This window comes from Fukomys damarensis, unplaced genomic scaffold (assembly GCF_012274545.1).
Source record: "Fukomys damarensis isolate Sample0158 unplaced genomic scaffold, DMR_v1.0_HiC HiC_scaffold_37, whole genome shotgun sequence".
In the NCBI taxonomy this organism is placed as follows: domain Eukaryota; kingdom Metazoa; phylum Chordata; class Mammalia; order Rodentia; family Bathyergidae; genus Fukomys; species Fukomys damarensis.
In genome coordinates this window covers 54,950,361-54,963,827 of record NW_022900949.1, presented here as the reverse complement: position 1 = coordinate 54,963,827, position 13,467 = coordinate 54,950,361, and the positions used below count along the sequence as shown (strand labels likewise).

The 13,467-nt window shown below is 37.1% G+C and overlaps 1 protein-coding gene across 1 annotated transcript in view; it reads left to right on the top strand.

Moving 5' to 3' along the window:
• Positions 1–13,467, top strand: part of Xrn1 (5'-3' exoribonuclease 1) — a 123,100-nt gene that overhangs the window by 96,553 nt on the left and 13,080 nt on the right. The window contains exons 35-38 of the mRNA XM_010608183.3: positions 1,510–1,620; positions 1,775–1,897; positions 2,634–2,793; positions 11,048–11,229. Coding sequence (XP_010606485.1) covers positions 1,510–1,620; positions 1,775–1,897; positions 2,634–2,793; positions 11,048–11,229 — 576 coding nt within the window. The remainder of the gene's footprint in view (positions 1–1,509; positions 1,621–1,774; positions 1,898–2,633; positions 2,794–11,047; positions 11,230–13,467) is intronic.

Here is a 13,467-nt window from a genome sequence, read left to right as displayed (position 1 = left end):
TATAGCCCAAGCTGTCCTTGAATTTTCAGTGATCCTCCAGTCTCAGTCTCCTGAGTGCTGCTGGGATTACAAGCGTGCCACCACCATGCCTGGTACTACCTATTTTTAAAAATGATTTCTTGAGCTGGAGATATAACTCACTGGTACAGCATTGGCCTAGCATTTGTAAGGGTCTGCATCCAATTCCAAATTCTGCAAAACTTTTTTTAAAAAGTTTTTAAATTCTTAGAACCCATTAATGGAATCCATTAGCATGTAAATACCAATAGTTTAACTGCTTGACTTTTAATGTTTTCTCCATTTGAAACTTAAGCTGTAATTTCCTTCTGTAAAAGGGATTGATAATTTTTGTGCAGTAACATCTTCAGTAAAGCATTTAGACTTAGTGAAGCTATTATTCTCAAGATAATATTTTAAATGCTAAAATAAAATATATAAGACTTGAAAGAAAACCACTTACACTGGAATACAGTAAGAATTACTGCTATTCGTTTTGGGCTGCTGGAAAAAAGTAACAGACTGAGTGGCAAATCATAGATATTTCCTCACAATTCTGAGGGAGTTTTGATTTGGGTGAGGTTTTTTCTTGTTTTTTTATTGTTTGGAGGGGGTTGTTTATTGATTTGTTTTTTGCTTTGTTTTGTTTTGAGACAGAGTCTCACTATGTGCTTCAGGCTGCCCTTAAACTCATTTTATAGCCCAGGCTAATCTCAACTCCCTATAAATTTGCTGCCTCAGTCTCCCGAGTGCCAGGATAACAGACCTATATTGCCATACTTGGCTTCCTTATAATTCTGGAGGCGGAGAAGTCCACGATGAAGGCACTAGCAGGGTAATATTTTTAATGCTAAAATAAAATGTGTAGCCAGGTGTAGTGGTGCATACCTATAATTGCAACTCTTGGGAGGCTAAGGCAAGAGGATCACTGTGAGCTTGAGGCCAGCCTGGGCTACACAGTGAGTTCAAGCCCAGCCTGAACTACATAGTGAGACCCTGTCACAAAAAGTAAAATAAAATAAGTAGGATTTGAAAAAAAAACACAGCTGTATTGAAATATATTTGGAATCTGATGAAGCCTCTGGTACCGGCTTGCATGTGGTCCTTCTTAAATTCTAACACAGTATTTAGAAAGCACTCTATTCTTCTTCTTCTAAGGATACTAATCCCATCCTGGGGGTCCCACTATCATGACCTCATCTAAATGAAATTATGTCCAAACGGCCTCACCTCCTAAAACCATCCATTGGGGTCTAGAGTTCGTTCCAACACAGAAATTTGAGAGGGCGGACACTAACATGTCAGTGTTTTATTGCCTGTGTTCAGAATTGAAGGATATGCTAAATCTCATTTAGAGGTAATGAAAATAGATACAATTTTTCACAATCCAAGTTTATATGATGGAAAAGGAAAAGAAGTGCATAAAACATTTTCCACCAGTTTATTTTGAATACTACTAAATAGTAATTATGAATTTATTTACACAGAAAGTTCATTCTTACGTTTTTATAGGCTTTTAGAGGGTCTGCCAAATGTAATATTAAGTTACTGAAGAGAAATGAAAGTCCAGAAGTCTCAGAAATCGAAAAGGCTGTGACTGGCTACCCAAATGCTTTTGATAAGGTAAAAAGATCCTTTACTTTCTCTTTGCTGACTTTAACACCTGGGAAGGTGATATAATGAAAACTGAATTAGCATCTTTAAGCGTAAAACTCTTTGCTTTTTCCTGTATGTTTATACATTCATTCATCTTCTTGCACAAACATTTACATTTTAGCCTAACTCTGGAATTGAGAACTTCTTAGCATCCTTGAATATCTCTAAAGAAAATGAATTACCATCATCTCATCACAGAGAGCCCCCAAATGAAGAGCATTTGTCACCACAGTCATTTGCTATGGTTCGTATACTTTAAGAACTTTTGCACTATGGTGATTCTTTACTTTTGACCACGTATACATGTCCCATGCAGCTGTTCAGTTCTCCCTTATGTAGGCTGGTGTGTTGCGTTACTATGGTCTTGCTAGAGGAAAACCGGGCTGCCTTGGGCAATTTAGCCATCTCTTTTGTTTTTCTCATATTAAACTAGGGGTGGTGTACAGAGGCATACAGAGCCCTCTCTGTTGACATGAGACTCAGGTCCCCCACAGCATCACCCCAGCCGCTGACCATCAGTTTAGTTGTGGTGTTGGCACTTTGCAATAAATGAATGGGTTCTAGGTTGCAGTTTGGGCACTTGGTCTCTAAAGTTTGCCATTACTGCCTTAGACCATAGTTTCCCTGCTTCATAAACATTGCTACTAAGTAAGTAGGCTAGAAGTTAAACAAAGGATAAATATTGTTTCTTTATCCAGTCATATGGATTTTTTTCACTGTTAACTATTGTTTTGCCTTACTCTCTATACAAATATAGCTAACATTTTATATAACAATGGACCTTTGAAAAGAAAGATCAAGTGCTAAAGATGTAGCTCAGTGGAAAGGCATTTGCCTACCATGGACAGGGTCCTGGTTTCAATCCCCAATAAGGCAAAAATGAAAAATACCAAAGTGTCAAAAATATAAGCTATATAAATCTAATGTTTACTTTCCTCTCCCCACCCCCATCATCCCCATATGACTAATGCACAAAAAAGAAGGGGACACAGATGCTTAAAGAAATTCTAAAAATTGATAGTTCTGACACTGTGGATCCTAAGAATGAAATGAAACGATATGGAAATGAAGTTACTGTTTCTTCTAATAGAAGAGATGAATATGGACTATCCTCACAGCCTAAACAAAAAAAGAAATTAGGTAAGTAAACTGAGTACAGTTACTAATAATGAATATCATTTCAAAAAATAAGGTCCAGCCAGGCATGGTGGCACACACCTATAATCCCAGCACTCAGGAGACTGAGGCAGGAGGGTTGCTGTGATTTCAAGACCAGCCTGGGCTACATAGTGAGTTCCAGGTCAGTCAGTCTCAACTACATAGTGAGAACTCTGTCTCAAAAAAAAAAAAAAACAATAGGGCCGGGGATTTAGCTCAGCGGTTCCATGGCCTGCCTTGAAAGTGCAAGGACCCAAGTTCGATCCCTGGTACCAAAAAAACAAACAAAAAAATTAAGTTAATTTGGTTCTTTTTATCATGTGATCTTTAAACATAAAAAAATATTTTTTAAACAAAGAGTCTTACTGTGTAGTCCAGGATGGCTTTGAACTCACTGTGTAGCCCAGCCTAGCCTCGAATGCATGGCGATCCTCCTGCCTCAGCCTCCCAAGTGCTAGAATTACAGGCATGCACTAGCATGCCCGGCAAACTTTTTTATTTTTGAGTATCATTTTTTACTTGTGTCATTCATATAGTAATATAGCTTTGTAGCCAAAATATCTGCAGTCCTTAAATTTTTTTGTGACCACTTGTATTGTTCTATTTTAAAAATTCATTCTAGGGGCTGGGCATTTAGCTCAGTGGTTCGGTGGCCTGCCCTGCAAGTGCAAGGATCCGAGTTCAATCCCTGGTACCAAAACAAAAAATGCATTCTAGTGGAGCGTAGTGGGCATGCCTATAATCCCAACACTCAGAAGGCTGAGGCAGGATGATTGCTGTGTGTTTGAGACAAGCCTGGGCTATGTACTGAGTTCCAGGTCAGTGTCAACTACATAGTGAAATTCCGTCTCAAAAAAACCAAAAAAAAAAAAAAATCATTCTTGGGCCAGCGATTTAGCTCAGTGGTGCTGCCTCCTGCCTTGCAAGTGCAAGGTCCTGAGTTTGATCCCTGGTACCAAAAAAATAATAATAAAAATTCACTGTGAGCCAGGTGTGGTGACACATGCTTGTACTACCAGCATTCAGGAGGCTGAAGAAAGAGCATCCCTGTGAATGCTAGGAACGTTTGAGATACATAGTAAGTTCAAGGCCAACCTGTCTCAAAAAAAAAAGAGAAAAGAAAAGAAAATAATTCTGTAGATAGCCAAACCTTAAGAGGTTTTCACATTCTAGTCTTTCCTCTCAGTAATTTATATATGATTTTTGTTTGTGTGATTTTTGTTTTGTTTTGGTTTGGTTTGGTTTTGGTACTGCGGATCAAACTCAGGACCTTGCACTTGCAAGGCAGGCAGCAGGACCACTGAACTAAGTCCCTGGCCCCATTTGTTTGATGTGTGTGTGTGTGTGTGTGTGTGTGTGTGTGTGTGTGTGTGTGTGTGTGTGGTACCAGAGATAACAAAATATTATCTTTATTGAGAAGTTGAAAACTGGAAAAAGGCTACTTGAAATAACTGTTCCAAGTAGCATTATTTAAGATGTCTTTCAGCCTCCAGAGTCAAACAGTACCTCTGGTATTAGAGAAGCCAATACGTAGCAGGGCTCCCTTACTTAGACCTGGGGTCTTATTTTATAGATTTTTTAAAGTTTTCGTCTTCTCAGCTTTGAGTATGTTGCCTAGAGACTCAGTAACTACCAAGTTTGGGGTTTGGGGGAGAAATGTGACTAGATAGTTTGTTAGCTTTTCAATTAAAGATGACACTTTTTTAAAAAATTATATAACATGTACAAATCCATTACCATTTTCTGACACATCATAGGTGCTACTTAATTGATATGAATATTATGTTAAAATAATTTGACCAGTATAAATATAGAAAAAGCTATAAAATCATTTAAAATTCTTAATGATGGAAGACATTGGAAATAATGGATAATTATTTTACTTAGGAAGGCAGTAGCATAACATAGTACATAACCACATTTTAGTGAATATCCATCTTTGCCTCTATCCCCTATATTCCTTACACTTTACTAACTCAAACAAATGTGAACAGAAGTTTCTTTAGGAAATAAGAAAACGAGGTCAAGGGGTTAGCTCAGTGGTGCCACTGCCTGCCTCTCAAGCGTGCGGTCCTGAGTTCAATCCCCAACACCAAAAAAAAAGAAATGAGAAAGCATTTTAAATAATCAGACTCAATTCATTAAGGTTCTCTAAAACAAAAGTAGAGCTGATTTCCATTTATACTCCATTCTATGTTGGTTAAAAAAAAATCAATTAACTAAAATTTTCAACAAGTATTAGGAAATTAACTATTTGTCATAGTGACAGATACACTCATGAAATAGAGCAAAGTAAAATAAGTTTCACTTAATTTCATATAAATGAAGCAAAACATAAAGACCTTAGTGTCAATAGCTCAGAATTCAGCCTCATATTATAGAGCTAGCTGCCACTATGACTTTGGGCAAGCCATTTAACCTCTTTTTTATTTTAATCTATAAAGTTTAGAAATTTAGATAACTTTTTCACTGTGATATGCTTTCTTTCTATTAGTTTGTTGATCATAAAGAATGAACATTCAGAAACTTTAATCATTTTATTTTTAATTATACTTAAAAAGCTTAGTTTCAGTGCTGGGGAGTTAGCTCAGTGGTGCCATCACCTGTCTCGCAAGCACGAGGACCCAAGTTTGCATGCAAATTTATTTTTTAAAAAAGCTTAGTTTCAGAGAGCAAAAGAATTTGACATACAGCTAAGTGAGGCTTATAGGACTCCCAACTAGCCATGATTAAAAAAAAACTACACCTAGACATTTAATAATCAAGATCTCAGAAACCCAACAGAACAACAAAATTCTATAAGCAGCTAGAGAAAAGAAACAAATCACATAAAAAGGAAAGCCCATCAGAATCACAGCAGACTTTTTAACAAACCCTCAAGTCAAGGAGAGCCTGGAGTGATATATTTCAAGCCCTAAAAGAAAAACAACCTCCAACCTAGACTGATATATCCTGCAAAACTATCTTTCAAAATTGATGGGGAAATAAGATACTTCCACAACAAAGAACACCTGAGAAACTTCATGAATACTAAACCAGCACTCTAAGCAATTCTAAACAATATCCTAGAAAAAGACAATGGGGCTCTGTTTTCCATTGTCTGCCTCTCAGGCACAAAGGTCCTGAGTTCAATCCCTGGTACTGAAAAGAAAAAAGAAAAAGACAATGAAGGTCACTACTCCATGAGGGCCAACAGAGCAAAGCCATCAGGCCATGCAAGAAATTAAGGAGGGGGGGAGATAAAAAGTAAAAGAGTCAACAATAGGAAAAAAACATGACAAAGTAAGTCAATACATTATCATTTGTAACCATCAATATTATTGGCCTCAATTCACCAATCAAAAGAAATAGACTGGCAGAATGCATTATGAAGCAATATCCAATAACTGTACAAGAAAAAGAAATTTATAGACTGAAAGTAAAAGGATGGAAAATATTTCTCCATGTGACAGGAACCTGGAAAAAAGCAGGGGTGCTATCTTATTTGCAGACAAAGTAGATTTCAGGCCAAAACTAATTAAGAAAGACAAAGAAAATCACTATATGCTTGTAAAGGGAACAATTCAAGAGGGAGAGATGACAATCATAATGTATGCACCAGACACTAATGCCCCCAACTATATGAAAAAAATTAATGGACACGAAAAACCAAACGATCACTAATATAATTGTAGTGGGGGACCTCAGTACCCCACTATCACAGATCATCTAAACAAAAAATCAACAGTACTAGAACTGAACCAAGCTTTTGAACAAATGGACTTAATAGATGTCTAGAGTGTTCCACCCCACAAAATCATAATATACATTCTTTTCAGCTGCACGTGGATCATTCTCCAAAATAGACCACATGCTAGCTCACAGAACATGTCTGAGTAATAGAAAGGAATTAAAGTTATCGCTTGTATATTATCAGACCATACTACAATTATACTGGAGATCAATAGCATAAGAAAGTGCAAGAACTCCACAAACACATGGAAATTGAGTAACACCCTCCTAAACAACCAATGGGTCACAGAGGAAATTAAAGAACAAAACAGACAGTTTCTACAATTAAATGATAATGCCAGTGCAACATATAGGAGTCTGTGGGACACAATGAAAGCAGTTCTACAAGGGAAATTCATAGCAGTGAATGCCCACACTAGGAAAACAGAACAAGCTCAAACAAACAACCTAATGATGAACCTGAAGCTCCTAGAAAGAGAGCAAGACAAACCTGAAGCTCGTACAAGCGAGGAAATTATAAAGATCAGAGCAGAAATCAATGCTATGGAGACAAAGAACAATTCAAAAAAAAAAATCAATGAATCAATGAGTTGGCTTTTCAAAAGAATAAATCCACAAACCCTTAGCCAGCCTTATTAAAAAAGGAAAGAAAAGGCTCAAATCCATGCAATTAGGAACAGAAAAAATGAAGTCACAACAGATCCAGCCGAAATCCGGAGGATTATCAGTACCTACTTCAAAAACCTGTAATCTAATAAAGTGGAAAACACAGAAGAAATGGACAGATTTCTAGATACATATGAATTACCAAAATTGAATGAAGATATAAAAATTCTAAACACCACTGTTACAATCAGAGAAATTGAAAACATAATTTAAAATATACCAACAAAGAAAAGCCCGGGTACTCGTGGCTTCAGTACTGAATTCTATAAGATATTTAGAGAAGAACTATTACCATTATTCTTTAAACTCTTCAGTGAAATTGAAAGGGAAGCAATACTTCCAAATTCATTCCTGGAAGCAAGTGTTATTTTGATTCCAAAAGCAGAGAAAGACCCAACCAAAAAAAAACAAAAAAAACTACAGGCCAATCTCTAATAAAAATATATTCAAAAATCCTCAGTAAGTTACTGGAAAACAGAATACAGAGAGTCATCAAGAAGATCATACACCCTGACCAAGTCGGATTTATCCCAGGGATGCAAGGATGGTTCGGCATGCATGAATCAATAAATGTAATAAACTATATTAACAGAGTCAAGGACAAAAACCATATGATCATCTCAATAGATGCAGAAAAAGCATTCAACAAAATCTAACACACATTCATGATAAAACCTTAATGAAAATTGGAATAGATGGTCTTTATCTCAACCTGATAAAGGCTTTCTATGAAAAACCAGCAGCCAACGTCATACTAAATGGTCAAAAACTGAAAACCTTCACACTAAAATTAGGAACAAGACAAGGACGTCCACTGTCACCACTTCTGTTCAATATAGTTTTAGAAACAGCCACAGCAATTAGTCAAGAAAAAGAAATGAATAAAAATAGGAAAGGAAGAAATTAAACTCTCATCATTTGCTGACTACATGATACTTTACACAGAAGACCCAAAAAATTCTGGCAAAGACTTGTAGACTTAATTGACAGACTCAGTAGGGTAACAGGATACAAGATTAACAGTCAAAACTACTTATACACAAATAACAGACTCACTGAGAGAGAAATTAGGAAAATAATTCCTTTCACAATAGCATCCAAAAAAATATCTAGGAATCAGTCTAACAAAGGAATTAAAAGACCTCTACATTGAAAACTATAGCACTCTGCAAGAAGAGATCGAAAAGGATATAAGAAAATGAAAAGACATCCCTTGCTCCTGGGCAGGAAGAACCCAGTGAAAATGGCCATACTTCCAAAACTGCTGTGTAGACTCAATCAATCCAGTTTGAGATCCCAACAGTACATTTCACAGAACTAGAGAAAATGATACAAAAATTTATTTGGAACCAGAAGAGACCTAGAATAGTAAAAGCAATTTTAGGCAACAGACATGACAGGGGATATCACAACCCCCAACGTGAAACTATACTACAAAACCACTGTGATAAAAACTGTAGCACTGGCTAAGAAACAGATATGCGGATCAGTGAAATAGATTAGAAGCAGAAACAACTCTAGACATACTCAGCTACCTCACCTTTGACAAAAGAGCCAACCATCCTCACTGGTGGAAAGATAGCTCCTTTAATAAATGGTGTTGGATGCTGGGGATTTAGCGTTGCCACCTGCCTCGCAAGTGCAAGGTCCTGAGTTCAATCCCAGGTACTGCCAAAAGCAAAAAGGTGTTGCAAAAACTAAATTTCAACCTGCCAAAGATTAAAACGTGACCCTTATCTTTTACCATGCACTAAACTAAAATCAAAGTGGATTAAAGATCTAAATATTAAAACAGAAACACTAAACTTGCTGGAAGATAAATTAGGTAGAACTCTTGAAGACATTGGCATAGGAAAAGACTATGAACAAAACCTCAGTAGCACGAGAACTAGCACAAAGACTCAACAACTGGGATCTCATCTTATTTACAAGCCTCTGCACTGCAAGAGAAACCACCAACAAAGCTAAGAGACAACCTACAGTGTGGGAAACATTTTTTATCAGGTATTCCTCAGACAAAGGACTACTATCTAGAATATATAAATAACTTTAAAAATCAGGACCACCCCCAAATATAAAGACCCAATTCAAAAATGAGCATCTGAAATGAACAGAAATTTCTTTTTTTTTTTTTTTTTTTTTTTTTTTTACACAACTCGGGTCCTTGTGCTTGCGAGTCAGGCGCCGGAACTACTGAGCTAAATCCCTAGCCCTGAACAGAAATTTCTCAGACAAGTAAAGGCAGCAAATAAACATATGAAAAAATGTTCAACATCACTGCTCATTTGAGAGATGCAGATGAAAACAACACGCAGATTCCACCTCACCTTAGAAAGAACGGCTGCTATCAAGAAATCAAACAATAATAAATGCTGCCGGGCATACGGGGAGAAAGGAACCTTTCTCCATTGTTGGCAGGAGTGCAGACTGGTGCAACCACTGTGGAAATCAATATGAAATATCTCAAAAGACTAGGATTAGAGGTCCCATTTGGCCTAGCTGTCTTTCCAAAAGAATACAGAGAATCATACCACAGCAATATATGCACACCCATGTTTATAGTGGCACAGTTTGTAATAGCTAAAGCTTAGAAACAGCCCATTTGCCCATCAACTGGAGGCTGGATAAAGAAGATATGTTTTGTTTTGTTTTTTATAAAATGATATACTACTCAGCCATAAAGAACTAGAAACATATACCACTAAATGGGTGCACATTGAGGCCATACTAAATCATTTCTTTGGTATGAGAAACTAAAAGTATAAATAAGGATCAAAATGTAGAATTGATAATGTGAAAATAGGAAGAAAAGGTCTAAATGGGGGAGAGGAAGGGAAAGAAAAAATATGAGAAACAAGGAAAAATGGAAACAAAGTTCTTTGTAAATAGTGAGTGCTAGAGGATTTGAGGGAGGGCAGGGGAATGAGGAAAAAATAAGAACCAAGGGCCGGGCGTGGGTGCTCACACCTGTAATCCCAGCACTCAGGAGGCTGAGGCAGGAGGATCCCTGTGAGTTCGAGACCAGCCTGGGCTACATAGTGAGTTCCAGATCAGTCTCAACTACATAGTGAGACCCTTTCTTGAAAAACCAAAAAAAAAAAAGAAAGAAAAGAACCAAGACACATCATGTAAAGGTACCTAAAGATGAGTATAACTGTATTGTATACCTAAAATGTACCAATAAACTGAATGGAAAAAAAAAAACTTAGTGTCTGAAAAAACTTTTAAGACATATCTTTTTTGGTACCGGGAATCGAAGTAGGGACCTTGTGCTTGCCAGGCAGGCAGCAGCACCACTGAGCTAAATTTTCAGCCTTAAGAAGTATCATTTTAGAGCAACAAAAATATTCACCCCATATATCTCAAAATATAGGATGGAATTACACGAATTAAACTGAAGCCAAAGCCTCAAAATTTAAGGATTAAGGCCAGGGGTTTAGCTCTGTGGTTCTGCTGCCTGCCTCACAAGCGCAAGGACCCGAGTTTGATCCCCGGTACAAAAAAAAAAAAATTAAGGATTAATCATTAATCTGCTCAAGAAAGTTTTGCCTTTTATAACAGTACCATATAATCATTAGTTGCACAGGATTTTAATTTTTGGTAATCAAATACTGTTTTAAAAATACCTTAATTTATCATTAATCAACTATAAATCATCTAAAATTTCATCAAAGTCTCAACAATTATAGACAGTATTAATTCTATTTGTTTCATGGGAGACTTTTTTTCACTATACTTTTAGCAGTTTTCTATTTAGTCTACCATAAAACCTTGCAGTAGTTGTATAATTTGAGAAACCATTTTATTAAAATAGTGATATCCATTTGTCTTTTTGTAGCCTCTTATATGAGCAAGCCTCACCGTGCCAATGAGTACCACAGTATTCCGGCTGTGGACGGGATGTGCTGGCCTGTTCCCGGCCAGATCTCTCCTCTGTCCACACCGGTAACTGAACTTGCTCAGATGTGTTCCCTCGTTGGAATGCCACAGCCAGATTTCTCCTTTCTGAGAACACCTCAGGTAGAGTATTACTTCTACTCCGTTTATATGCATTCTTTAATACTGAGCTTAAATAAATTGACTGACAGTCTTTGGCTAGGAAGATGTAACGGACTTTTAAATTTTTATAACACAGCATAGATTTATGTTTTTCACTCCGTCTGTTACATTTTTACATAACTAGAGCCCTCACAAAGGCTGACAGAAGGAACCTGGGCAGCAAGTATCCCGGCAAGATTCTTCAGATTGACACAGCTGGGGAAATTAAGCTATAGCAATGATTTTTCATGACGTTTTTGTCTCTGAAAATCCTTCATTTATTCTGGAGGAACCCAAGGAAGTTTTGTTTACTTGTGTTATATTTATGTTTATCTTTTAGAAATTAAAACTAGTAAGTCTTATATGTTTCTTAATTCTGTTTTTTTAAGTGTTCTGGGGCTGTATGTATAACTCAGTGATAAGGTATGCCTGGTATGTGCAAAGCCCTGGGTTTGATCTGCCACATTGAAAAAAAAATTTTTAATATTTCTTCAAAAAACACAGCTGGAAAAAAACAATGGATAGAAAAGAGTGGTATTGCTCTAATTTTGTTTTCCAACTACTGGCATTGAATTCAAAACCTTTGCACTGAGCCACATCTAGCCCTTTTTTAATTTTAATTTTTTATGACAGGGTCTACCTATGTTTCCAGGCTAAGCTCAAACTTGTGATCCTCCTGCCTCAGCCTCCCAGAGTGCTAGGATGACAGGGTGTACCACCTTTCCTGGCTGGTATTGCTCTACGTTTTCAAAATTTTTTCCATCTATAGATGAATAAAAGTAGCTAAATTATTGTACATACTTCTATCAGTCTGTTGTAATATGTTGTTTCAGTAGAAATATATGGCAACTCAAAAACAATAGTTGAAAAAAGGAAGAGCATTTCAGTAGCTATTCTTTGATACACTAAAACTTAAAATTTTTCATTTTTTAAGGGTTAGTTGCAATGTCAGATCTGAAACTGTGTGCATGAGTGTTTTTTCCTTTATATACAGTAGACCCTTGACTTACAAACTGGATCTGATCCCAAGGGCTCATTATAACTCAAGCTGATTGTAAGTCAGTACAGCTGAGATCTGGATGTTTACCTGGGTACACACTCTATAGACAACAAAAGGCTGATGAATCTTCCATTAACCTAATGAACCCAAGTTGCTCGTACATCAGGCCATTCATAACTCGAGGGTCTACTGTACGTACGGGAAAGGAGGACAGGAGATGAGAAGGGGAGCAGACAGCATTTATTATTGTGAAAGAGTTTGAGCTGAGCCTCCAGAAAAGGTCTGAGGGGACTCCCCAAGTTCCCAGTCAGCATGTGAGACCTACGTCTAAGAGAAGGAGGTTGTTATATCCTCTGTACATCCAATTTCTTATTACAGTCTCACCTAAAATAGAAAGCAGTTTCTTCTAAGATTAGAAACAAGACAAGGACTAGTTTGGCACTTCCATTCAGAGTACTACAGGAAGTTTAGACAGTCATTAGGCAAGAAAAAGAAATAAAAGGCATCTAAATTAAAAAGAAAAAAGTAAAATTATCTTATATGAAGCCAAGTGTGGTGGTGCACACCTGTAATCCCAGTACTTGAGAGGCTGAGGCAGGAAAATTACCACAAGTTGGAAGCCAGCCTGACCTACATAGTAAGTTCAGAGTGAGCCTGAACTATATAGCAAGTCCCTGTCTCCCTTGTGTTATATGTAGAAAACAGTAATATTTTATTTTAAAAAACTGTTAAAACTAATAATTAGAAAAACCTGAATATAAAATTAATACAAAGTCTATTTTACTTCCATACACTAATGGTGAATAACCTAAAAAGAAAATTAAGATCTCAATCCATTTATGCTAACATCAAAAAGAATAACATACTTAGGGTTAAGCTTAACGAAGGAGGCACTGATGGCAGTAGTACCCAGGGATCTATGTTCAGTGCAATCCCTGTCAAAATCCCAGTGGGATGGCCAGGGATTTAGCTCAGTGGCACTGTGTCTGCCTCATAAGCACAAGGCCCTGAGTTCAATCCCCAGTACCAAAAGAAAAAAAAAAAATCCCGGTGGAAGCTAGATATGGTGATGCACGCCTTGTAATCCCAGCACTTGGGAGGTTGAGGCAGTAACAAGGCCTTGTCTCAAAAAACAAAAGAGACAGGGCCAGGGATTTAGCTCAGTGGTACTGCCTCCTGCTTTGCAAGCACAAGGTCCAGAGGTTGACCCCTGGTACCAA